Genomic DNA, 24,430 nt, shown 5'->3' on the forward strand with positions numbered 1-24,430 from the left:
GGACACACATTACATAACCGTTTGTTCCTCACAAATTTTATCATCGTATTATACCATATATATCATTTTATTTATATATAACTTTATTTCATATATCATACAAACTAAAAGTGGTTTGTGCGGGACCTTTTTTTAAATTTAAATGGAAACGCAACAGAAAAAAAATTTTTTGTGAGATTTTTTTTTCATTTCATAGAATTTTTCCATTTTTTTTTCAAAGTCGTTTGTGCGGAATCCTTTTTTTATAATAAAATGGAATGAATATTATTTTAGGCATTATTAGGCAACATTTCATTTCTTCTCACTACAGAAAATCATTTTTGAGAAAAAATTTCAAAAAGTCATAACCCTAATATACACTTTCATACGGGCAAAATGTGTCTCACCGAAATAATGTTATGTTTGGACGAAATCCGTTTCAGACAATTTGGATTTGATATAGCCATGTCCGTCAGTCTGTATGTCTGTCTGGGGCGCACGATAACTCTAAAACGCATCCACCGATTCGGTCAAAAATTCAGCTTTCATAATATTTTGTCCATGCATAGTTTATGTTCGAAGATGGGTCATATCTGTCCACTCCTTCAGATACCTCCCCCCCAAAAGTTCTAAATGTTCGGAAAAATTGTGCGCACGATAACCCTTGAAGCGAGTAACCGATTTGTTGAGGTTTGACTATGGTCACTATTGGTTCACTCCTTCGGGTACCTCCCACCCATAATTTCGGAAAAGTTCAGTTTAAAGCCTGCTCTAGAATCTGTTTGATTCTTTTTGTAACAACTTGTATTCATTGCCCCCATTACGAAGCTACAATTTTTTTAGGGGCAAGTCCATACTTCCTGAGAAAATGGTCCAAAAGTTGTTAACACCCCCTGTTGCACCATATGTAGCGCACGATACTTTCTAAGATGGGTCATATCGGCCCACTCCTTGGGGACCTCTCCACAAAAGTTCAAAAATATTCGGAAAAATTGGGTGAACTATAACTCCCGAAGGCAATGACCGGTTTGGTCCATCGTAATATTTCTGCGAGACATAGATTAGGTTCAGATATCAACTAATTTGGTCCACTACTTCGGGTACATCCCACACAAAATTTCAGAAAAGTGCAGTTCAAGAGCTGCTCACAAATCGCTATAATTTTTGTTGTAGCAGATTTAATTAATTTGGTAACTGGGTAATTTGGTAACTGATACAGATAGTGTGCTAAGGTTATGTTAAGATAACTTTTCAAAACTGTTGGTATCCAATAGTACCGAAGTCGACGAAGATACCACAGATTCAATCCCAGATGATGGTATTGAATGTATACCACCCAGCCAAGATGAGGTAAAGACAGCAATAAACCGGCTAAAGAATAATAAGGCAGCAGGAGCCGAGGGCCTACAAGCCGAGCTGTTCAAAACTGGAGGCGACACGCTGATATGGTGTATACATTAGCCTGAGCATTCTGTGTCCCGTCCACAAGAAAGTATATAAGACTGTATGCTCCAACTATGGGGTCATAAGTCTTCTTCCTATTGCCTACAAGATAGTGTCAAGCATATTGTGCGAAGGACTAAAGCCTATGGTCAACGAAATAATTGGACCGTACCAATCCGGACCTGGCAAGATATTTACCCTACTATTGACCAGATATTTACCCAGCGGCAAATCCTAGAGAAGACCCAAGAGATGCAGATCGACACCCCACGACCTTTTTGTCGATTATAAAGCAACCTACGATATCCCCCTACGTTCCAAGCCATGTCTGAATTTGGTATTCCCGCAAAGTTCATACGACTTTGTAAAATGACTAACTGACACTTGATCTTCAGTTAAAATAGAAAATAACCTTTTCGAACAGTTTTATACCAAAGGTTTCAGACAAGGAGACAGCCTTTCGTGTGATCTCTTCGATATACTGCTGGAGAAGGTCATACGAGAGGCAAACGTTAAAAAAAGGCACAATCTACACCAATAGCCATATGTTACTTGCTCATGCTGATGATATAGACATCATGGGACGATCACAAAAAGAAGTAACTGATACCTTTGCGAAGATCGAAGGAGAATCCGCTAACGTGGGTCTGGCGGTAAACGGCGAGAAGGCCAAGTTGATGGTGTCGACACGCAATGCGTCCATAGAGCTCGGAGCAACTGTTGAAGTTGGCTCATATAATTTTGAGGTAATAAAAGAGTTCGTCTACCGTCGTCGGCACCACCGTAAAAACAATAAACAACATCAGTTGCGAAATAAAAAGAAGAAGTATATTGGCTAACAGATGCTACTTCGGCTTAAGTAAGCAGTTTAAAAACATAGCCACATCTCGTCAAACAAAAGCAAAACTTTACAAAACACTGATACTGCCCGTGCTGATGTATGGTACCGAAGCATGGGTACTTGCACAAGCGGCCAAGGCGGTGCTTGGTGTGTTTGAGAGAAAAATTCTTCGAAAGATCTACGGACCAATCTGTGAATATCGACGTCGTATGAACCACGAGCTGTATCTGCTATACAACGACGTCAGTATAGATAAACGTATCGAGATACAAGGATTGCGTTGGCTAGGCCTTGCCATAAGAAGGAGCGATGATGAACCCACTAAAAAGTCGTATAAATACGGACCACATGGCGGTACACGCTGAACTGGCAGGCCAAGGAATCGATGGAGCAAACAAGTGGAAGAAGATATGAAAAGGCGCGGTATTCCAGAGAGCGAAGCAACAAATAGAGAGAATTGGGGATCTTTTCTTAGTTCGGCTAATAGAACAAATGTTCTGTAATGGGCCAGCGAGTTAGTAAGTAAGTGTAGCAGATTACATTTGCTGTCCCATTAGGACGGGTGCAATGTGTAGTGGTTGGAGCGCACGATAACTTTCGAACGGATCAACCCATTCGTTGCAAAATTTGATCTTCGTAATATTTTGTCCAATTGCAGTTTAACTTCGAAGGTCTTCTTCTTAGGGTACCTCCCCCACAAAAGTTCAATATTTTTATTTAAGTGCGGTTCAAGAGATCCTGTTCGAAGATCCTTTGGAAAATTATACCGATGCTAGTCCTTGTGGTCCTGTTTACAGCGATATTATGTTTTTCGTGGGCAAATCCATGCTTCCAGACATACTGGTCGAAAACCTTCAAGTTATACGGTGACCAACTGAAATGACTCCTAAAATAAGATCCACTTCTAAAATGGAGTATGCCGATCCATTCCTTTAGGTACCTCCTCCTCATAACTTGCGAACTTTAGTTCATACGCCCAAAAGGGCCAAAATATCTGAAACCCCTCTAATACATAATTATTGGGGAACATAATTTTGCTTACGTAGCCGATATTCGATTCTATATCATCCATAGATGAAACTCGGACAGGCTGAGGGTATATCTCTGTCGGCAAAGCTGCTGACTGATACTTTTTCACTTGTTACATACTTGTCTTCACTTTGCGTGATATAATAAACGTTTTAATAGCAAAATATTTACAAAGGCTAAACTTAAATAAAGTCAATGAAATTGCGGGTCATGATCTCCATTGAAGATAGTCTGCTTCATTAAAGTATGTAAGCATTTGTCACATATGATCATTACAACAACCAAAGACATGAATACAAACAATAAGCCACTGCATGGTTATGAAGATTTATAGGTTTTCCGACAGTGTTTTTTTATCGAACGAGACAAACAATCACCATGTGATATGTTTTAAAGACTTTTGAGTTTTCTTTTAGACGAGGCAATGCAACAGATTGTTGACCCCAATTCAACGACAGAAAGACAGACGAAGAAACAATTGATGTGGGGAAATGAATGGCTAGGCCGAGGCCCAGCAAGGCAGTTCCATTCACTTGTTGTCTGGGTGACTGGCTGGCTGAATGGCTGGTTGGTTGGTTGGCTATGGCTTCATTTGCCTTTTCTTTGTTCAGCTTGATTGGAATTTATTTTATTAAAGTTTATTTATTTTCCCACCATTCTTGTTGTTTATTACAAATTCGATTGAGTAATTCTTTGTTTTACACTTACACATATCTCACCACTCTTCTCCTTGTTTCCCCCTCTCTTTCAGTGTCAACAAAATCAGCACCTTACAGCCATTCGAAGACTGCCTGAAATTACAGGAATTATATTTACGTAAAAATTGTATTCAGGATATCAATGAAATTGCCTATTTGCAGAATTTACCAAATCTCAAATATTTGTGGTTGGAAGAGAATCCATGCTGTGAACGGGTAGGAGCTGCGTAAGTATTACAAGGTCTTAAATGATTGAAGCCATTCCAAATCAAACTACATACCAAATTTCAAAACTAAAAATTGCGTTTTACCACTTTTCTTCTTCTTGTTGTTGTTTCTTTATAGTTATCGTGCAATTGTATTGCGTGCTTTGCCAAATCTCAAGAAATTGGATAATGTTGAAGTCACACAAGAGGAAGTGGATGAAGCGCTACGTGCCGGTAGTGGTGGTGGTGGCGGTGGAGGAGGTGGCACCGCTGCTGTGGAAGATGATCCATACGATGATGCCTATGAACAACAACAATTACAGGAACAACAAAAACAGCAACAATATTTTGAACAGCAACAACAACAGCAGCAGCAACAAGCCCAGTACCGACAACAACAACAGGAACAACAGCAACAACAACAGCAGCGGCAATCACAACAACCACCTCAACCACAATATCGTAGAAGTTCAAGTCCACAAAAAGAGGTAGGTGGAAAAGTAAGTTGAAATTCCCCCATTTTCTTTTATTTTTGTTGTTGCTTTGTTTTTACTTACTATGAAAGTTTTTGTTCTAACACCTTGAAAATTTCTACAACTAATTAAATGGATTGGAAGGGGTTTACAGAGAAAAAATATTTAACACCATTAATACTATTCCTAAGTGCATCAGAAATACAACTACAAAAATTAAAAATACAAATTTGACAATCAAATTTGCGATGTACAAGGGTTGCACCATAACTTTCTGAAAACGCAAATATTTTCCTTCAAAAATAGCTTTATTGTTTCTTCTTAAGTAGTCTCCAGCATGATTATACCCTCAGCAGATATGCTAACGAGAGTATATGGTAATATTCAAAAAAGTTTTTCAATCGTTGAAGTTGAGGTTCACAATTTAATAAGTCGCGAACTGTATATATATTTTATAAAATATGAATATATTTATATTAATTGAAGTGTTTTAGCCACGATCTCATAATATGGACCATAACAAATAATTTTCGTGGAAGCTGCGTTGGTGGTAATATTTAAAAATGGGAAAAATGTGTTGAAGTAAACATGTTTTTTTGTGTTCTTTTTTGATTTCTGGCCAAACAAAGAACTAAACAATACCCCTTGGGCAACATGGTTCTAGTGTATGACTTTTGGATATATACACTGCATCCCCCTAAAATCGATGCTGACATTTTGAAGTTTTGATTTCAGTGTTTTTCGAATTTTTCTTATAATTAGAGGGTGCAACTAGATAATAATCCAAACTAGTTTATAGGATTGTAGAACTCGCGATTCCACGTCGTTCGATGTATATCTCATGAGTGTGCTCCGTACAGCTTCCTAGTAATAGGAGTCCAAAAGCGAAAATTTGGTGCGTAAATTTTCTGAAAAAACCTATTTTTTGCCATTAAAATTTACAACTGTTGTACAGGTACCCCTGAACCCCGCGTGATTTTAGTTTTTTTACGTGCCGGATCTAATGAGCTCTTCCGCGGTCGAATCCATCCACTAAAACGCCGGATATAGATACCTTGAAAGTAGGAAAATCTGCAAAATAATATTTTGACAATTCCGCGAATTGAACCGCGATTTTCTTTGATTATTTTTGCATAAATGTAAACCTTCATACGCGATTATAATATTTGCCAAAAAGGTGTGTCACAAATTACAAAGATTCAGGAGTAATATCCCTATTTATCCCAAAATAGAATGCGGTGGCACATCCGCAGTTCTTGACGAATCTGTCTAAAATAATTTATATTGACGTATTTTTAATAGGGGGCCATTGAAATCGGATGCACCTTATAATCATATACACATCGCGTAATTTTTGCCCACTTGAAGGTTTTTTGAATAGTAAGATGCAACTGATGGCACACTTTGGCCGCTGAATGAAACATGGGAAAATCCATGCATATTGATAGACATGGACTCCCTGTATCCGAAAAGCACATGCACCTCAACCGATTAAAACCAATTCGCGAATTATACGGTTTTGACCTTCTATGTTTTTTCTTTGATTGTAATTTCAATATTACTCTCTACTTCTTATTTCTATTGCTTATCACAGAAAGCAAATATACTTTCACGATGACTAATTACTTTCCTCGTAGAAGTTTAAGCATAATACTTCAGGATTTGTATCGAAATTTAGCGAAATAATAGAATAACTCCCAACATTTATTTTTCAAATTTTTCGTATTTAACCAAAAATATATTTTTGAAATAATTTCCAACAATAAGTTTCCGTTCTTTGTTGTTGCTGTAATATGCAAGTTATAAACGCGATCTTTAATTTTGGTCTCACATTTTTCTACGCGTTGTCTAGATTCTGTACGTATTTTTAAATTATTTTTTTAGAGATTTTTTGGACTCTGATTTAGAATAAATAAAATTTATTCCAAGATTTCTTCAATATTTTTTGATTTTCCGCGAAAATAAAAATAAATTTAGCAGCTATTTTAGCATCTACGGATAGATATCAAATGCTGCTAACGATTCATATATACATGTTCATATTACAACACAATAGGAATTTTTAAAAATTTTTTTCTTTACAAGAGAGTAAAACCGCATATAACTTTTGAGTGCAGCATCCAATTTTGTGAACGCGAACAGATTTGAAACCACGATTTTTTCGTAACCCATGTACCAAAAATGGCAGATGTGCTCGCCAAAAAAGTTTTTAATTTTTTTTCTATGTAATTGTAAAGGAAATTTGAAATATACCATATACACTTGCATACGGGCGAAATGTGCCTCATCGAAATAATAGTTTCAGACCCCAAGTATGTTTGGAAGAAATGTGTTTCAGACAATTTGGAGTCGATTTAGCCATGTCCGTCCGTCTGTCTTGCTGGCTGGTGCGCAAGTTAACTCTCGAACGGGTGAACCAATTTGGTCCAAAATTTGGATTTCGTAATATTTTGTCCAAACTTAGTTTAAGTTCGAAGATGGGTTATATCGGTCCTTTCCTCCCGGTACCTCCCCCACAAAAGTTCAAACCTATTCGCAAAATACACCCTTGTTAGCATATCTGCTGAGGGTATAAAAATGTCACTAAAATGGTATGCACAATATCTCTTGAACGGGGCAACCAATTTGGTCCAAACTTTGGATCTCCTAATATTTTGTCCAAATTTAGTTTAACTTCTAAAATATCCCATATCGGCCCTCTCCTTAGGGTACCTCCCCCACAAAAGTTCAACATTTGTGTCTAACTGTAGTTTAGGGTCTGTTCGAAGATTCTTTGGAAATGTATATCCAAAAATTATATGATGACCCACTGAAATGACTAGTGAGCGCGATATCTATCGAAAATATATGACTCCCAAAATAAGATTCACTTCCATAATGGACTATGTCGGTCCATTCTTTCAAGTACCTCCTCCACAACACTTTTGAAGTTTAATCCTTATCGACATTTTTGTCGGCAAGTTCAAATGTCCAAAAAGGCAAACAAAATTCTTAGAAGACCCTAAATACATGCGATCTTTCCGTAGATGAAAGTTTCAATTCACATAGGATTAGGGTATATCTCTGTCGGCAAAGCCGACTGATACTTTTTTTAATTGTTTCTACACTTTTATCATGCGCTCAAACTAAATGTTGAAGCACTTTTTCAACTCCGATTGACATTTTTTGGCGACGAAACCAGGCATTTTTTCTTCGTATGTGGGAATCATATGAAGTCATTGGGTGCCAAGTCAGGGCTGTACGGCGGTTACCCCATCAATTTCACGTTTTGTCCGACCAAAAATGCGCTGGTTTGCATCGATGTGTGAATCTGAAAACACATCCAACGTTTGGGTAAAGTTTTGTGTCGTTTTGGCCGTTTTTACACTGTTGGGCATGATGCCGAAAATGCCAAATTTATTTAAAATATATGCCGGCAAACAGATCAACGCTGGACTTTGGTGTTGTTTTTTTTCTCAACGCCCAACTCAAAACTTTACTCAAACGCTTGAGAGCTCGCATTGCCATGGTGCACAACTATTCGTCTTCTCTTGTTCGATGGTTAGTTATGCCGAGGAAAGAGGTAACCATTTGCTTCGAAGGGCTTCTTCCATGAACAACTTTCGTTGGATTTGGCTCGCTTTCGAAGACCCAAAGGGTCGATTTCTGTTCTGTTTCGGGCTCCTAATCATAGATCCAAGTCGTCGTCTGTGAGATCTTATAAATGTCGTTTGAAGCACCGCGATCGTATTTACTCACAATTTCTTTGCATCAATAGACAAGTACCTTTTTTGAGCGATTGTCCAATATTGCTGGATCTAACGAGAAAAATCCATTTTTGCGGGCAGGTGTTCATGCTATATAAAATGTTAGTTGGTGGAAGAAATGCACAAGGATGCCTCTATCTCACAGTATACAACATGACGACCTTGCATTATCCGTTCACGCACGGCTTAATTTTTTTTCTGGCACAATGGCCGATTTTGGGCGACCCTCACCACCGCCCAGCAAAAATCCTCATTACAAACCTCCTTTCCCACCCATTATTTTAACAAGGGCATGTCGCGCGAAATATCTGGTTATTTTGTAACCACTGAAATAAGTAGTCAGAATCTTCCCAGTATCTACTTATTTCAGTGGTTACCATCTACCTATTTCAGTGGTTACAAAATAACCAGATATTTCGCGCGACATGCCCTTGTTAAAATAATGGGTGGCAAAGGATGTTTGTAATGAGGATTTTTGCTGGGCGTCGTTTTTTAGCGAGTGTCATTAAACCATTTTTTCATAGTGCTATAGGATGGTCCTTCCTCGACATAGAAATATATTAGGTCTGTTCGATAACTTTGAAAGTAAAAATACTTACAAGCTCTTGTAACTACTTCTCATTTTTCGTTTACTAAGCAATTTTGTTATCGAACAGCATTTTGTAAAAGTTTGTACAAACTTTTGGGTTATCGAGCAGACCTATAATTTGATCGATGCACTCTTGCCGTGATTATCCACGTCGAAAGTTGTGAAATATGATCGGACGAAAATGTTCAGTAAATTCGATATTTTTTGCAAAGTGAGTTTTTCAAGTTGCTGTAAACAACACAACACATGATCGTATGTCAAAAAATTGTACCGTCGTAAAGGGGGCCGCAAGGACAACTTCCCGAAACAATTTAAAACGATCCGAGAGAAGGTCTTAAAATTCACTTTTTCCGAATTTTGTGTGCGAGGTACACGAAGGAGTGGACCAATATAGTAAATATTCGAACCCGATCTACAGTATCGGCCAAAACTAAAGCACCCCCTCAGTAAATTTTTTTGAAATGATAATTTTTTTATGAAAACTAAATTATAAATTTATTTTTTATTTTTCTTTTTATTTATTTATATCTTTATAATTGGAAAATACAAAAATAAGGAATTCAGAATTTAATAAACAAAAGTTAAAATTCAAAAAATATTTTAGGTCGCAAATATAAGCGGACAAAACTAAAGCACCCCCCAATTTGAGGTACAACAAAAACTATTGAAATCAATATTTCGTTGCGTATTCTCTATTCTGAATGCCACAATCACATCTTTTTGGTATAGAAGATACTAAATTATTAATTACTGCAGGCGAAATAATTGATTTTCCGAAAATTTAGCTTAAATCCTCAAAATACTGAAAATCGGAAGGTACCGTTATATGGAGGCTATACCCAAACGTGGACCCAGGTCCACGATTTTTGGTGGATATGTTTTGTGACCACTAAGAACCCTAAGTACCAAATTACAGCTAATTTAGTAGGAAAATGTGGCTTAAATATCCAAAATACCGAAGATCGGAAGGTACCGCTATAAGGGGGCTATACCAAAACATTAGCCGATATTGTTCATATTCATCCAAAAATGATGCTACAGCATCCACTAGTCAAATACAATACGCTAACGTTTAAAAATTAGCAAAAGAACGAATTGGAGAAGAACGATAGACGCCGGCTTATTCAGTCGACGACCAGAAAAAAAAACCTTTCGTATCGACTAAAAATGAAGGAGCCAGACTGGATTCGCCAAGACCCATTTGAACTGTTTTCCGATGAATCTATGTTTAATTTAAAGTATTCAGATGGTAAAAGGCTTGGACCAAATGGGCAACCGTTAAATCCTAAATATTGCAAAGACGCTGTAAAACATGGAGACGGAAGTTTTTTTGCTGGTCGTCGACTGAATAAGCCGGGGTCTACCGTTCTTTTGCAATTCGTTCTTTTGCTAATTTTTAAATCTAAGGGATTTAGTATTTGACCAGAGAATGCTGTAGCATCATTTTTGGATGAATATGAACAATATCGGCTAATGTATTGGTATAGCCTCCTTATAGCGGTACCTTCCGATCTTCGGTATTTTGGATATTTAAGCCACATTTTCCTACTAAATTAGCTGTAATTTGGGACTTAGGGTCCCTAGGTGTCACAAAACATATTCACCAAAAATCGTGGACCTGGGTTCACGTTTGGGTGTAGCCCCCATATAACGGTAACTTCCGATTTTCAGTATTTTGAGGATTTAAGCTAAATTTTCCGAAAACTGATTATTTCGCCTGCGATAATTAATATTTTAGTATCCTTTATGCCTAAAAGATGTGATTGTGTCATCCAGAATAGAGGATAAGCAACGAAATATTGATTTCAATAGTTTTTGCTGTACCTCAAATGGGGGGGTGCTTTAGTTTTGTCCGCTTATATTTGCGACCTAAAATGTTTTTTGAATTTTAACTTTTGTTTATTAAATTCTGATCTACTTATTTTTGTATTTTTCAATTATAAAGATATAAATAAATAAAAAGAAAAATAAAAAATAAATTTATAATTTAGTTTTCATAAAAAAATTATCATTTCAAAACAAGTGAGCAAAGGCTATAGTCGGGACGGGGCCGACCATGTGATACCCTACACCACTACCCCTGTGCATAAGCTTTCCACTGGTAAACATTTCTTTTAGGGAATATAATCCGACTACCACCTAAAATAATATGCCTCTTTCTCTCTGGGACCCCCATAAGCAACAAAAATTTCGTGACCATCCGATCAAAATTACGACCTGTAGCTTGATTGCAAAAATTGGAAGAATTGGATGCATTACCCACTATTGTGGTATCTCCCTTGTTTGACCACATTCGCCAACCTGCTTTACACCAATGTAAAGGTAGTATTTTCTTCTTCCATTGTTAGGCTTTGCCGTTGGAATACCCCTACTAGAAGCCGATATATTCACAAAGAATAAAACTGTGAATTTGTCTCCAAATGAGTTTTTCCCCATTTCGACCCCTAAATATTATCCGACTATCACCAAAATCAATAGGCTTCTTCCTCTGTGGGGCCCCCATCTACCCCCAAAATTTCGTCACTATCCGGTCAAAATTCGAACTTGTAGCGTGATTACAAAAAATGGAAAAATTGGGTATATTACTGAATTTTGCAATATCTCGGTTTGCTCACTTACGCCAACATACTTTGCATCAATATAAACGAGATCTTTTCTTCTTCCATTGACGGATATTCCTTTTGGAATACTCCAACCAGGAGCGGAGATATTCGCATAAGAAAAAAACGTTGACTTGTCTCCACATAAGCTTTTCGCTTATTCCGACTCCTGAATATTATCCGACAATCACCAAACTAAATAGGCTTCTTCCTCTGTGGGACCCGCATCAACTCCCAAAAAATTCGTGACAATCCGATCAAAATTGCGACCTGTAGCGTGATTACAAACAAATCGGAAAATGAGATGCATTACCGACTATTGCGATATCTTTGTTGTTTGAGCAGCTACAACAACCTACTTTACATCGTTGTAAAGGATATATTTTCTACTTTCCTTGTCAGGTTTTGCTTTTGATATACCTCTTAAAGAAACAGAGATGTTGGCTTTGAAATAAAACGTAGACCTTTTCTCCAAATAAGTTTTTGCCCATTCCGACAACTGAATATTATCCGACCATCATTAAAATCAGTAGGCTTCTACCTATGTGGGACCCCCATTAACCCCTAAAATTTCGTGACGATCCGATTAAAATTGCGACCTGTGGCGTGATTACAAAAAATCGGAAATGAAATGCATTATCGACTATTGCCATATCTCTGCTATTTGACCACCTACGACAACCTACTTTACATCGTTGTAAAGGTGATATTTTCTACTTTCCTTGCCATGTTTTGCTTTTGATATACCTCTTAAAGAAACAGAGATATTAGCTTTGAAATAAAATGTTGACTTTTCTCCAAATAAGTGTTTGCCCATTCCGACCCCAAAATATTATCCGACCATCACCAAAATCAATAGGCTTCTTCCTCTTTGAGATCCCCATTAACTCTCAAAATTTCGTGACGATCCGATCAAAATTGCGGCCTGTAGCGTGATTTCCAAAAAATAGAAAAATGGGATGTATTACCGACTATTGCGATATCTCCGTTATTTGGTTACCTACGCAGGCCTAGTTTGCATCATTGTAAAGATGGGGTCTTCTACTTTCATAGTCAGGCTTTATTTTTGGAAAATTTTCAACCAAAGCTGTAATATTCGTCAATATAATGAAAATCTCAAAAATGAAAATTGGGGTTTTACTTGCTACTATTGTGATATCTTCGTTGTTTGATCACCTACGTGCACCTACTTTACATCATTAGAAAGGTGATATTTTCTACATTCATTGTCAGGTTTTGCTTTTGGTATACCCCATACAGAAGCTGAGATATTCGCTTTGGAAAAAAACGTTGTCTTTTTATCCACCTAAGTTTTTTGCCCTTTCCGACCCCTAAATATTATCCGACCATCACCAAAATCAATAGGCTTCTTCCCCTCCGGGACCCCCATCAACATCCAAAATTTCGTGACGATCCGATCAAAATTGCGACCTGTAGCGTGATTACAAGGTTTAGATGGACAGACGGACAGACGGACAGACGGACGGACGGACGGACTGACGGACGGACACACATAGCCAGATCGACTCAGCTCGTCGAGACATTCATTTTGGTATATATAAGTATGGGTCTACGACCATTATTTCGATGCGTTACAAACTTTTTGCCCAAAACCAACTTATAATACCCTCTCCACATAGTGGTGTAGGGTATAAAAATGTACTGAGGGGGTGCTTTAGTTTTGGCCGATACTGTATATGTGGAAGTTATAAAATGCTGTGCCAAGTTTGGAAAATTTTTGAACTTTTGGGGGAGGTACCCGAAGGAGTGGATCGATATGGCCCATATTCGAACTTAAATTAAGTTTGACAAAATATTATTATTAGTTCAAAATGTGGTTCGAATCGGTAGATCCGTTCGAGAGTTATCGTGCGCACCAGCCGGACAGACAGACGGACGGACATAGCTAAATCAACTCCAAATTGTCTGAAACGAATTTGTTTCAAACATACGTGAGGTCTAAAAACATTATTTCGATGATGGTCGTATCCAAGTGTATATACCCACTTTAGTCCAAAAGGCTGAGGGTATAAAAACGCGATGAGTTAAGTTGGATCCGGCCAAATTTTTATATGCTCCACTACGAATTGTATTAAAGCAAAATGGCTAATTAGTTTATAAAAGTGTGTACCTACCAAAAAATTGGCACGTATTAACAATTTTCCAGGTACAACTTCTGTATCCACATTTCGGTCGGAAATTGTGAGAACAAATCGATGGGTACCGCTACATGTGGGCTATATTAAATCGTGGATCGATACCGACAATTCTCTGTAGGAAAGTTTTATATCCCTAGCGAGGACCAAATAATAAATTTCAGACGTTTCGGTGAGATATTGAGGGCACAATCTTCAAACTATTGAAAATCGGGAGGTACGCTTCTGTGGGGGTTATATGACGAAGTGGACATATACTTATAATTTTTTCTGGATTACTAAATACCAAATTTCTGCCATTTCGGTGGCTGACAAATCTCAGGAGGAAAGTTTTATATCCCCAACAAAGACTAAATATAATATTTCAGTCATTTCGGTGGGATATTGAGGCCACAATCTTCAAAATACTGAAAATCGAGAGGTACCGTTCTATGGGGGTTATATGAGGACGTTGAGCTATACCGACAAATTTCGATTGGAAAGTTTTTTTACCCCCAACGAAGACTAAATACCAAATTTCAGCCTTTTCGGTGTTATATTGAGGCCACAACCTTCAAAATACCGAAAATCGGGGGCTATATGAAGGCGTGGACCGACATAGCCCATTTCCAATACCAAACCTCCTTGGAGCGATAGAATCTTCTATATCAAATTTAAAATTTGGGAGCTGTATATTGATTTTAACAGACGTACAGACGGAAATGGTTATATAGACTTATGAAGTCTCCGACGAATATTTCGATGTGTTACAAAAGGAATGACAATTATACCCTCCATATTATGGTGGAGGCTATAAAAAGGGCTGGTGCGCATGTAAACTATAGGAAAGTGTGGCTCCCAAATATAGACCAAATTTCATATGGACTATGTCGACTCTTCCTTCTAGTACCTCAATACATTTGCCCTTCAATTCAGTTTAATGTCACTTTTCGCACTAGTACTTCCTAGCCACTGCTTCTTATACCTGGAAGACTCTCATACGGAGAATCACACTCCTGTTCGACTTGTCGCCACAAGGGTGCTTTTTGAACTGCCGTTAAAAAAAATTTCTTGGATTCGAGAGTGATGTAACATTGGCCTAAAGTTTACTCAATCTTATACCAATGCACAGTGGATCCACCCATTGGCCAAAAATAAAAAAATGAATGTCAAAATGTTGGTACAACATCTGGCAACTCAGACAGCAATGGCATGGATCTTTTTAAAAATGTATTAATTTTTGTTTCATTCGACCGCGATCTTCTTAAGAATAGCTTCCAAATCGGAACATTTGAGTAATAATTTTTGTTGTGAGTAGAACCTATACTTTAAGTGAGAGTAAATATATTCAAATTATCGCGAAACTAATACGTATAGCAAAATATTATAGCGGATTTTGAAGGAGGAGGTAATAGCTTAATTTTAATTAAAAAATAGTGTTTTAGTGTGTTGTGGAATTCTAGTTAGCTGCATATTTTCTTAGTGTATTTTGTAATGTCAATTCGATCATATACTTAAATTTGACCTAAGGTTTAAGTCATGATGCCCACCAGTGCCCACCTCGGGAATAATTTTCCAAAGTAGTTCATGGGTTTAAGATTATTAAGTATTAAAATCAGCTGCCATCTAGTGCCAGACTATAAATGGTGGGCCGCTGACTAAAGCTGCCCTAGAATAGGGTTTCTATTTCTAACTCTTTTATCTGACCACGTATATTAACATAATTGGTATCAGTGGCAAGATGAAGAAATCTTCTTCCAAATTTGTCTTACGTTGGTGGTACGTTCCTTCCAGGAAGAACGCTATAAGATCTATATTAAAAATTTTACCAATTTTCAGACAAAAATGATGATTTTTTAATCCGCTAAATTGGTTGGATTTTATGTTGTGTTAGAGATGGTTTTGTTTCCCCAAGCCTATTTTTGCATCATAAGATAATCGGGACCTTTGTTCATGTCATTTTGTATTAACAGCATAAAACAATTCTTACCGTATACCCCCTCCAGAGGGGAAAGGGGGAAAATGTTACGCTTGTGGTTTCTTAAAACACTCTTCGCAGCAGCACAAAGCTGTAACCAGCGCATTAGCTTGATATTTAAACGGGAAATATTTTTGGCCACTTTCTCCATACAAGTGGATCCACTGTGCAATGGTTGCCAAGCTACTTTTCCACTTGTACTCACCTACTATTCCATTGACTTTGAGAGTAAGCCCACTAAATCTGCGGTCTTTAGGGTTAGTACCTCGAAGCTCATCACGCTTATTTGCTAGTTCCGCCGCCATTGCTGGGAAATTTGGTTTTATTTCCGTTATTCCGGTCTTCGACTAGCAGGTATATAGTGGGCGGCTGCAGCAGTGATGATGTCCCGAAAGTTTTATCAACTATACGGTCTGAAAAGTCGGTGGCAAACTCTATGAACTTTTGTCAATCACCTTTTCCATGGTTTAATCAGTAAGGAAAGGATCAAAGTCAGGCGGTGCCGACTATGTGATACCCTACACCACTGTGAATATGTAAAATATAAATCGGAGCTATATCCAGATCTTAACCGATTTTGATATAATTTGGCACATTTATTTCCAGACCGAATTCAGTCACACATTCCAAATATCATTGAAATCGGACTTATGTATATATGGTGTTTGGAGCAGAAAATACACGAAATGGGCCGATAATATATATGGGTGCTATATCCAAATCTGAACCGATTTCGATATAATTTTGCACACTTATTTGTAGACAAAATTCAGTCACAGATTCAAAATTTCATCAAAATTGGACGTATATAGCGTGTTTGGTGCAGCAAATACGTGAAAACGGGCGAAAATATATATGGGAGCTATATCCAAATCTGAACCGATTTCTATATTATTTTTTCACATTTATTTCTAGACTGAATTCGGTCACACATTCCAAATTTCATCAAAATCGGGCATATATAGCGTGAGTGGTACAGGAAATACGTGAAATCGGCCGAAAATATATATGGGAGCTATATCCAAATCCGGACCGATTTCAATATAATTTTGCACACTTATTTGTAGACAAAATTCAGTTACAGATTCAAAATTTCATCAAAATTGGACGTATATAGCGTGTTTGGTGCAGCAAATACGTGACATCGGGCGAAAATATATATGGGAGCTATATCCAAATCGGAACCGATTTTCACCAAAAGCAATCTATGGCTAAAAAAGTTGTAGTCCCCAATTTTCAGCTGAATCGGACAAAAAATGCGACCTGTATGTTGCGAACAAAAATACATGGACAGACGGACAGACAGACGGACGGACACGCATAAATCGACTCAGAAAGTGATTATATGTATATCCCCAAAAGGAACTGTGGGTCTATTTCGTTTCCTTTTGTATGTTACATACCAAGGCGAATTTAACAAGGTGATCCAATAGTTGACGTTAGGTTGTAGTCTTCATTTGCTGTCAATTTTTTTTTGCGCGAAATATCCACAAAAGTTAGAAGAAAACGTTAAAATATTATTCGCGAAGCTTAAACAAAGATGTTGTACACAGATATTTTTTATAGAAGCGAAATATTTGTTATTTATTTTTGATTAAAAATATGTTTTGATAGCAAATGAAGACATAGGTTGCTATTATTGTATCACCTTCTTTCTTACACCATGTTACATACAAATGCACAAAGACATAATACCCCTTACCACTGTGTGGTGTAGGGTATAAAAATGTAAGTTGTTCGAGTTTATTAAGTCGAGAGGTAAGATGGAAAGAAGGTGTTCGAAGCCAATAATAGGTTGGCAGGAACCACTGTCTGATCAGCTGTGCCAATCCTATTCCTTCCTCGAGCTGCATCCATAACCACCATATATTTTTCATGAGGATGTATGTGTCGTCATGAAAATTTTATGGATGTTGTGATAAAATATAAATTCTAATTCTCTGCCAAATTTTCAAGAATTTGTGTGTATTACAAAGTGTGTATGCAGAATGTTTTATTTGAATGGTATGGGAAATATTTCAAATCTTCTGTATTTTACTGACCTTTCATTCGAGTGTGATATAAATTTGTGTATGTCAGAAGTTTGCTTTTGTTTTGTCTTTTGGTTCAAGAAATTTGGAATAATGATTTTTTCCGTAACCTTTCACTCATCTTCTTTCACCTCTCTCATGTTTGCTGCCAATAAACAAATCGTTTTTGGATGTCATTGAATAATTAATCACACAAAAATGTGTATGACACGATGACAACAACAACAACTAAAATGCTGTTTACAAAATGAAAAAAAAAAACAAGCCTCCTCAACAAACGAGTCCTGCCACAACTGAAGAAAGTGTAAGCGAAACTAACAATGCAAATGGTGGTTCATCATCGAAAGCCTCAACGCCTTCTCAGGTATACTTTTTTGTCCTTCTCAATATCTTGAAATTATTACAAGACATTTGTTTTGAGTTTTGTTGTTGGTAGTTTCTATTGAGTTTCTGTTGTTGCGTTTTTGTTATTGGAGAATTCCATGTTTCATTTATTTCTTTGCTTAGAATAAATTATAATAATTTATTTTTGGCAATTTTGTTGTTTATTTATTTCGATAGTATTATTTCTTTTCGATGGTATTTGTACATAATCTTCGTTTTTTGAGAGAGAAATTATAACGATTATTGTTTTGTTTTGATATTTTTGCTGTTGTTCTTCTTTTTTGGTTATTATGGAAATGTTGTCATTTCCATTTATAGTAATGGATTACGTGATTTGAATACGTCTGGTTTTGTTTTTTGGTTCTTAGCTGCAAATCGTTTTATTTTGTTCCCTTGAATTGCTTGACTTTTAATTTCGCAGTAATATTTCACCCTTGTTTCACACTGTGCAAATAATTTTCAATTTTTGCATTTATATATTTCATTGTTTCTCTTTTCTCCTCCCTCTTTGCCACTTGGTTTTTTTTTTGGAACACAGGAACAAGTATTACACTCACCATCGCCAAAATATAATTCAACACCAAAAGAAAATCGTTTATCGTATCACCAATATGATGTAAGCTTTTTAAAATCACATATCAAATATTCTATATTGTATTGTAGAGGAAATTTTTAATATTGACAAGGGTCACAATGTTTTGAAGGTCCAATGGATTATATGTATGTGGTTTTTAATGCCCTTAATTTGTCTATATTATGTGTTACGAAAACGTATTTACCACGAGTTTCCTTCCCAAAAAAGAATTTTGTCACTTTAGTCAGCGAACACACAGAGGACATAACTCACAATACAATTCGAAGAAAATTATGTATGTGTTGCCGGTGTCCGGGGTTAAATATCACAAATCCCGGCACACAGTGGGAAAAACACCGCTCTAGCGTGCAGAAAATCAAAAAATGGATTTAAAACGTTAGTACAGTATTGAACTAGAGTTAGAAATAGTTAGTCAGAACAGGATAACGGTACATTTACAATGTTAACGATGACTTTTTTTAGTTGTAAAATTGCGATAGACTTGTGCGACCTGCGGATATAATATTGTGGAATCTTTTACATTTTTGATATATAGTAATGGTATTTAATTAAATGAAATAGTTTTATAATCCATAAGTAGACAGCGGAATTTTATGCAGCCCCTATTTTTGGTCCGATTCATGTTAAATTTTGGGACTGGACCTATTTTTGGCTTCTGAATAAATTGCAATTGAAACATATGACATATGCAAAGTTATGCAAAATGAATAAATTTTGCATATGCAAAAAATAATATGGACATATACAAAATTTATGCATTTTACATATTTTCTTATGCAACAAATATTTCAATAATAGGTACAAAAATGTTTGTGTGTATAATTTTTCTGTTTAAAATTCTCTTCAGACAAGTCAATAAAATAGAAACAAGTTAAAAAGCCGACAGAGATATACCCTCAGTCTGTGTGGATTGAAATACTTTTTCCCAAACAAATGAACTTATGTATTTAGGGGGTTTTGAAGATGTTGGGCGTATGAACCGGAAAAAGTATGGATAGGATTAAAGCTCACAAATTTGCGGGGATATCGATAGATAGAGCTTTCTTATCACACTAGCCTACGAAAAACATAATATCGCTGTAAATAGGGCAACTAGGAAAACCTTCGGTAAAAATGTCCAAAGGATCCTCAAGCAGACCCTTAACCACACAAAAATGGACAGATAGGGACCAACATAAACTAAGTTTCGAAAATATTTAGAGATCCAAATTTTGGACCAAATCGTTTGCTACATCTATGAGAAATCGCGCGTACCATTTTAGCGAATATTTTCAAACTTTTATGGGGGAGGTATTGGAAGGAGTGGACCTATAAGCACCACCTTCGAATTTCATCTAATATTCGAAAAAATATTATAATATCCAAAGTGTGGACGAACGCTGTATTCGAGGTCTAAGACCTATACCGAGAAATGTCAGGTGGAATGTTTTATACCCCCAAGGAAGACCTAATACCAAATTTCAGCCATTTCGGAGCGGTATTCAGGCCACAGCCTTCAAAATACCAAAAATCCGGAGGTACCGTTCTATGGGGGCTATATGAAGACGTGGACCTATACCGAGACATTTCAGGCGGATAGTTTTATATCCTCAAGGAAGACTTAATACCAAATTTTAGCCATTTCGGAGCGTTATTGAGGTCACAAACTTCAAAATACCAGAAATCCGGAGGTACCATTCTATGGGGGCTATATGAAGACGTGGACCTATACCGAGACATTTCAGGCGGATAGTTTTATATCCGCAAGGAAGACTTAATACCAAATTTCAGCCATTTCAGAGGGATATTTGGGGCCACAAAAAAATCCGGAGGTACCGTTCTATGGGGGCTATATGAAGACTTGGACCTATACCGAGAAATGTACCGTTCTATGGGGGCTATATGAAGACGTTGACCTATACCGAGAAATTTCAGATGGAAAGATTTATACCCCCAAGGAAGCCTTAATATCAAATTTTAGCCATTTCGGAGGGATATTAAGGTCACAACCTTCAAAATACCAGAAATCCGGAGGTACCATTCTATGGGGGCTATATGAAGACGTGGACCTATACTGAGAAATTTTAGGTGGAAAGTTGTGTATCCCCAAAGAAGCCTTAATACGAAATTTCAGCCATTTCGGAGCGATATTGAGGCCACAACCTTCAAAATACCAAAAATCCGGAGGTACCATTCTATGGGGGCTATATGAAGACGTGGACCTGTACCGACAAATTTCATTTGGAAACGAAGACTAAATGCCAAATTTCAGTCGTTTCGATGGGATAGTAATGCCACAACCTTTAAAATACCGAAAATCGGGAGGTACCTTTCTATGGGGGCTATATGAAGACGTGGAACTATACCGACAAATTTCAGGGGTAAAGCTGCATAACCCTAACGAAGACTTAATACCAAATTACAGCCATTTCGGTGGGATATTTAGACCACAAATCCTTGCATATATTTTTGCATATGGTTTTGCATATGCTCATTTTATGCAAATATGTCAAAATATGCTATGCTCCTGAGATAATGTCCCAACAGCTCCAAAAAACCTTGGCTGAACCTACTAAAACAACTGATGAGCACAATAATTTACAAATTGAGTATCTGTTGCAACTCGTCAGATGATTGAACCACTTGTTTCGCTTAAGCTTACCGACCAACTGGGATTGGTACGACGACTGCTGGGAAATTTGGTCTCATTTTGGGTATTCGTCCAACAGATATATGGCTAGCGGTTGCAGTAGTCATGATGTATCGGAATGTCCTTTCTGCTACCCGGACATCAGAAGGGTTAGGCAGATCTCTGAAGCGGTGATAAGTGAATTCTCGGAAACTCGGCTGCTTAGCTTTCCCATGATTGATGAAAATGCGGTGTGTGGTTTCGGGTGTGACAAAAAAAGCGTCAAGTTCAGCCGGGTCGAACTTTTATACCCTCCACCATGAAATACATATTAGTTAATTTTCCTTCCTGTCAAGAACTTCTTCAATCGGGCGCCATCTTTATATGGAGGCTATTTCAAGGTATGGACCTATGTTGAAAAATTTGGAGAAATTTTGTAACCACTGGGAACCTAAAATGTCAAATTACAGATAGTTCTGTCAAAACATGTAGCTAAACTTCTGACACTTGTCGATTTTTGGAAGAGAAATTTTGTGACCACTTTGAACGCCAAATGTCAAAAAAACAGGTAGTTCGGTCAAAAAGTAGTACAGTTATATGGGCGCAATACCAAAACATGGACCTATGTTGACAATTATTGGTGGATATGTTTTGTGACCACTGAGAACCTCAAATGGCAAATTACAGCTAGGTCGGTTAAAAATTCTAGCTAAAATCCCCAAAACCAATGAAAATCTGGAGGTACAGTTATATGGGGGCTATTTCAAAACATGGACTATGTTGACAATTTTTGGTGGAGATGTTTTATGACCTCTGGGAACCTCAAATGTTAAATTGCAGGTAGTTCGGTGAAAAAATGTAGCTAAAACTCTCAAAATTACAAAAACCGGGAGGTATTGTTATATGGAGACTATACCGAAACATGGACCTATTTTGACAATTTTTGGTGGAGATGTTTTGTGAGCTGTGGAAATCTAAACTGGAATCCTCAAACGTCAAATTACAGGTACTTTTGTCAAAAAAGGTAATTTAAATCCTTAAAATACCGAAAATAAGAAGTTACCGTTATATGTGGGGTATACCGAAACATGGACCTATATTGACAATTTTTATTGGAGATATTTTGCTACTGCTGGGAACTTCAAATGTTAGATTGCAGGTAGTTTGGTCCAAAAATAAAAAAAAATGTTTTTTTGTGTTTTTTTTTATGTTTTGTGACAAATAGGAGCCTCAGACGTCAAATTTCAGGTACTTCTGTCAAAAAGGTAGATCTCTTCCTGTCGAGGATGAACCACCACAGTTTACAATGGATGATATTGCGAATGCCATCAGGAACGCTAAATCATCCAATGCGTTGGTCCCTGTCGGAATTTTCATGGTAATGTTGAAACAGCTGGATGAGCCGGGAGTGGAGTATCTCACTAAAGTTCTCAACCTGTCGCTAGCCACCCTAATTGTTCCCGAAGTCTCGAAAATGGGCAGGGTGGTCCCGCTACTGAAGCCAGGCACGGATGCCAGCAAATGTGAATCGTACAGGCTGATTTCGCTTTTGTCACCTGTAGCGAAGACCCTTGAGGCCTTAGTCCTCCCCAGCATCAGAAATAGCTATCAAGTTGCCGATCATCAGCATGAATTCCGTAAGCAGCACAACACGACAACAGCGCCGCACGCCATCTCCACACAGAGACTGAACTCCTTTTTAACCGATCTTACCACTTTTTTCCACGCGAGGAATATGCAGATATCCGCCACTAAATCGACGGCCACTCTGTTCACCACATGGACGGCGCAGTATAGAAGAGAATTGAATATCAGGGTCGATGGTAGCAGAATTCCGACCACAAACTGCCCCAAAATTCTAGGGGTCACATTCGACACCACTTTCACGTCGTCCTCGAATGCCACAGCTATCTGCGATAAACTGAAATGTAGGAACAAGGTCCTCAAGTCCCTAGCCGGCAGCACTTGGGGTGCAGATAAAGAAACCTTGTTGACCACGTATAAAGCGATAGGTCGGTCTGTGGTAAGCTATGCGGCGCCAGTTTCGTCCCCGAATTTATGTGACACACAGTGGGATAAGATTCAAATTTGTCAGAACGCCGCCCTGAGAACAGCAACAGGGTGCCTCCTCAAATCTACAGTGGACCATCTTCATGAGGAGGCAAATATTCTTCCAGAACATAATGAGATGCTATCGTTGCAGTACTTGCTCGGGTGTTACCGTGAGAGCCATTCCAATCTCCATCTGCTGGCCACCGATACACCCAGGCATATCAGAAAGGATATTCATGCTCTAGACACGGAGGTCCAACAATATAGGAGAGAACCTCTAGATCAACAGGCATATCAGGCAGGTTTAAACAGCATTCACATGGACACAGTTGCCAAGGCCATAAGCAATTATTGTGTGAATGCAGTCATCTCCCATCTATCGCAGCTGAAGAGCGTCAGCTGCCACGGCAAACCAGAGTAGTTTTGGCTCAATTACGCTCGGGATATTGCAGTCGCCTAAATTCCTATTGGGCGGGAATTGATCGCACCGTGCAAGACATCTGCCCAGTATGCGGCATGGGCCCGAACGATACTAAGCACCTATTCAACTGCCCCGCCAAATCTACTCATCTAACTCCAGTGGATCTGTGGTTACATCCCATCGAAGTAGCCATTTTCCTGGAACTGGAGATAGACCCAGAGCCAGATTGAACAGGAGAACGAACATACAAACATAATGATAAAACACTGTTACAACAGCAACAAAAACAAAAAGTTTAGCTACCTCAAAATACAGAAAATCGGAGGTACTGTTATATGGGGGCTATACCAAAACATGGACCTATGTTGACAAATTTTGGTAGAGATGTTTTGTGACCTCTGCACAGTGGATCCACCCATTGGCCAAAAATAAAAAAATTAATGTCGAAATTTTGGTACAACATCTGGCACCTCTGACAGCTATGACATGGACCTTTTTAAATATATATTAGTTTTTGTTTCATTCGAACGCGAACTTCTCAAGGAAGCTTCAAAAGTCAGAACATTTGAGTAATATTTGTTTGTTGTGAATACAACCTAAATTTTAAGTGCAAGTAAATATAT

At 37.7% G+C, this 24,430-nt stretch overlaps 1 protein-coding gene across 50 annotated transcripts in view; it reads left to right on the top strand.

The window, feature by feature from the left end:
- The window catches only part of LOC141402464 (uncharacterized), a 71,187-nt gene that overhangs the window by 36,793 nt on the left and 9,964 nt on the right, over positions 1-24,430 (top strand). For 13 of the 50 annotated variants that reach the window (XM_073983801.1, XM_073983817.1, XM_073983795.1 and 10 more), the window contains exons 4-6: positions 4,044-4,217; positions 4,336-4,684; positions 18,013-18,111. In XM_073983801.1, coding sequence (XP_073839902.1) covers positions 4,044-4,217; positions 4,336-4,684; positions 18,013-18,111 — 622 coding nt within the window. Of the gene's footprint in view, positions 1-4,043; positions 4,218-4,335; positions 4,697-18,012; positions 18,112-18,669; positions 18,748-24,430 lie in introns of all 50 variants that reach the window. The other 37 variants (XM_073983824.1, XM_073983823.1, XM_073983811.1 and 34 more) reach the window with 5 other exon arrangements.

This window comes from Musca autumnalis, unplaced genomic scaffold (assembly GCF_047663935.1).
Source record: "Musca autumnalis isolate F117 unplaced genomic scaffold, ASM4766393v1 scaffold_4, whole genome shotgun sequence".
Taxonomy (NCBI): domain Eukaryota; kingdom Metazoa; phylum Arthropoda; class Insecta; order Diptera; family Muscidae; genus Musca; species Musca autumnalis.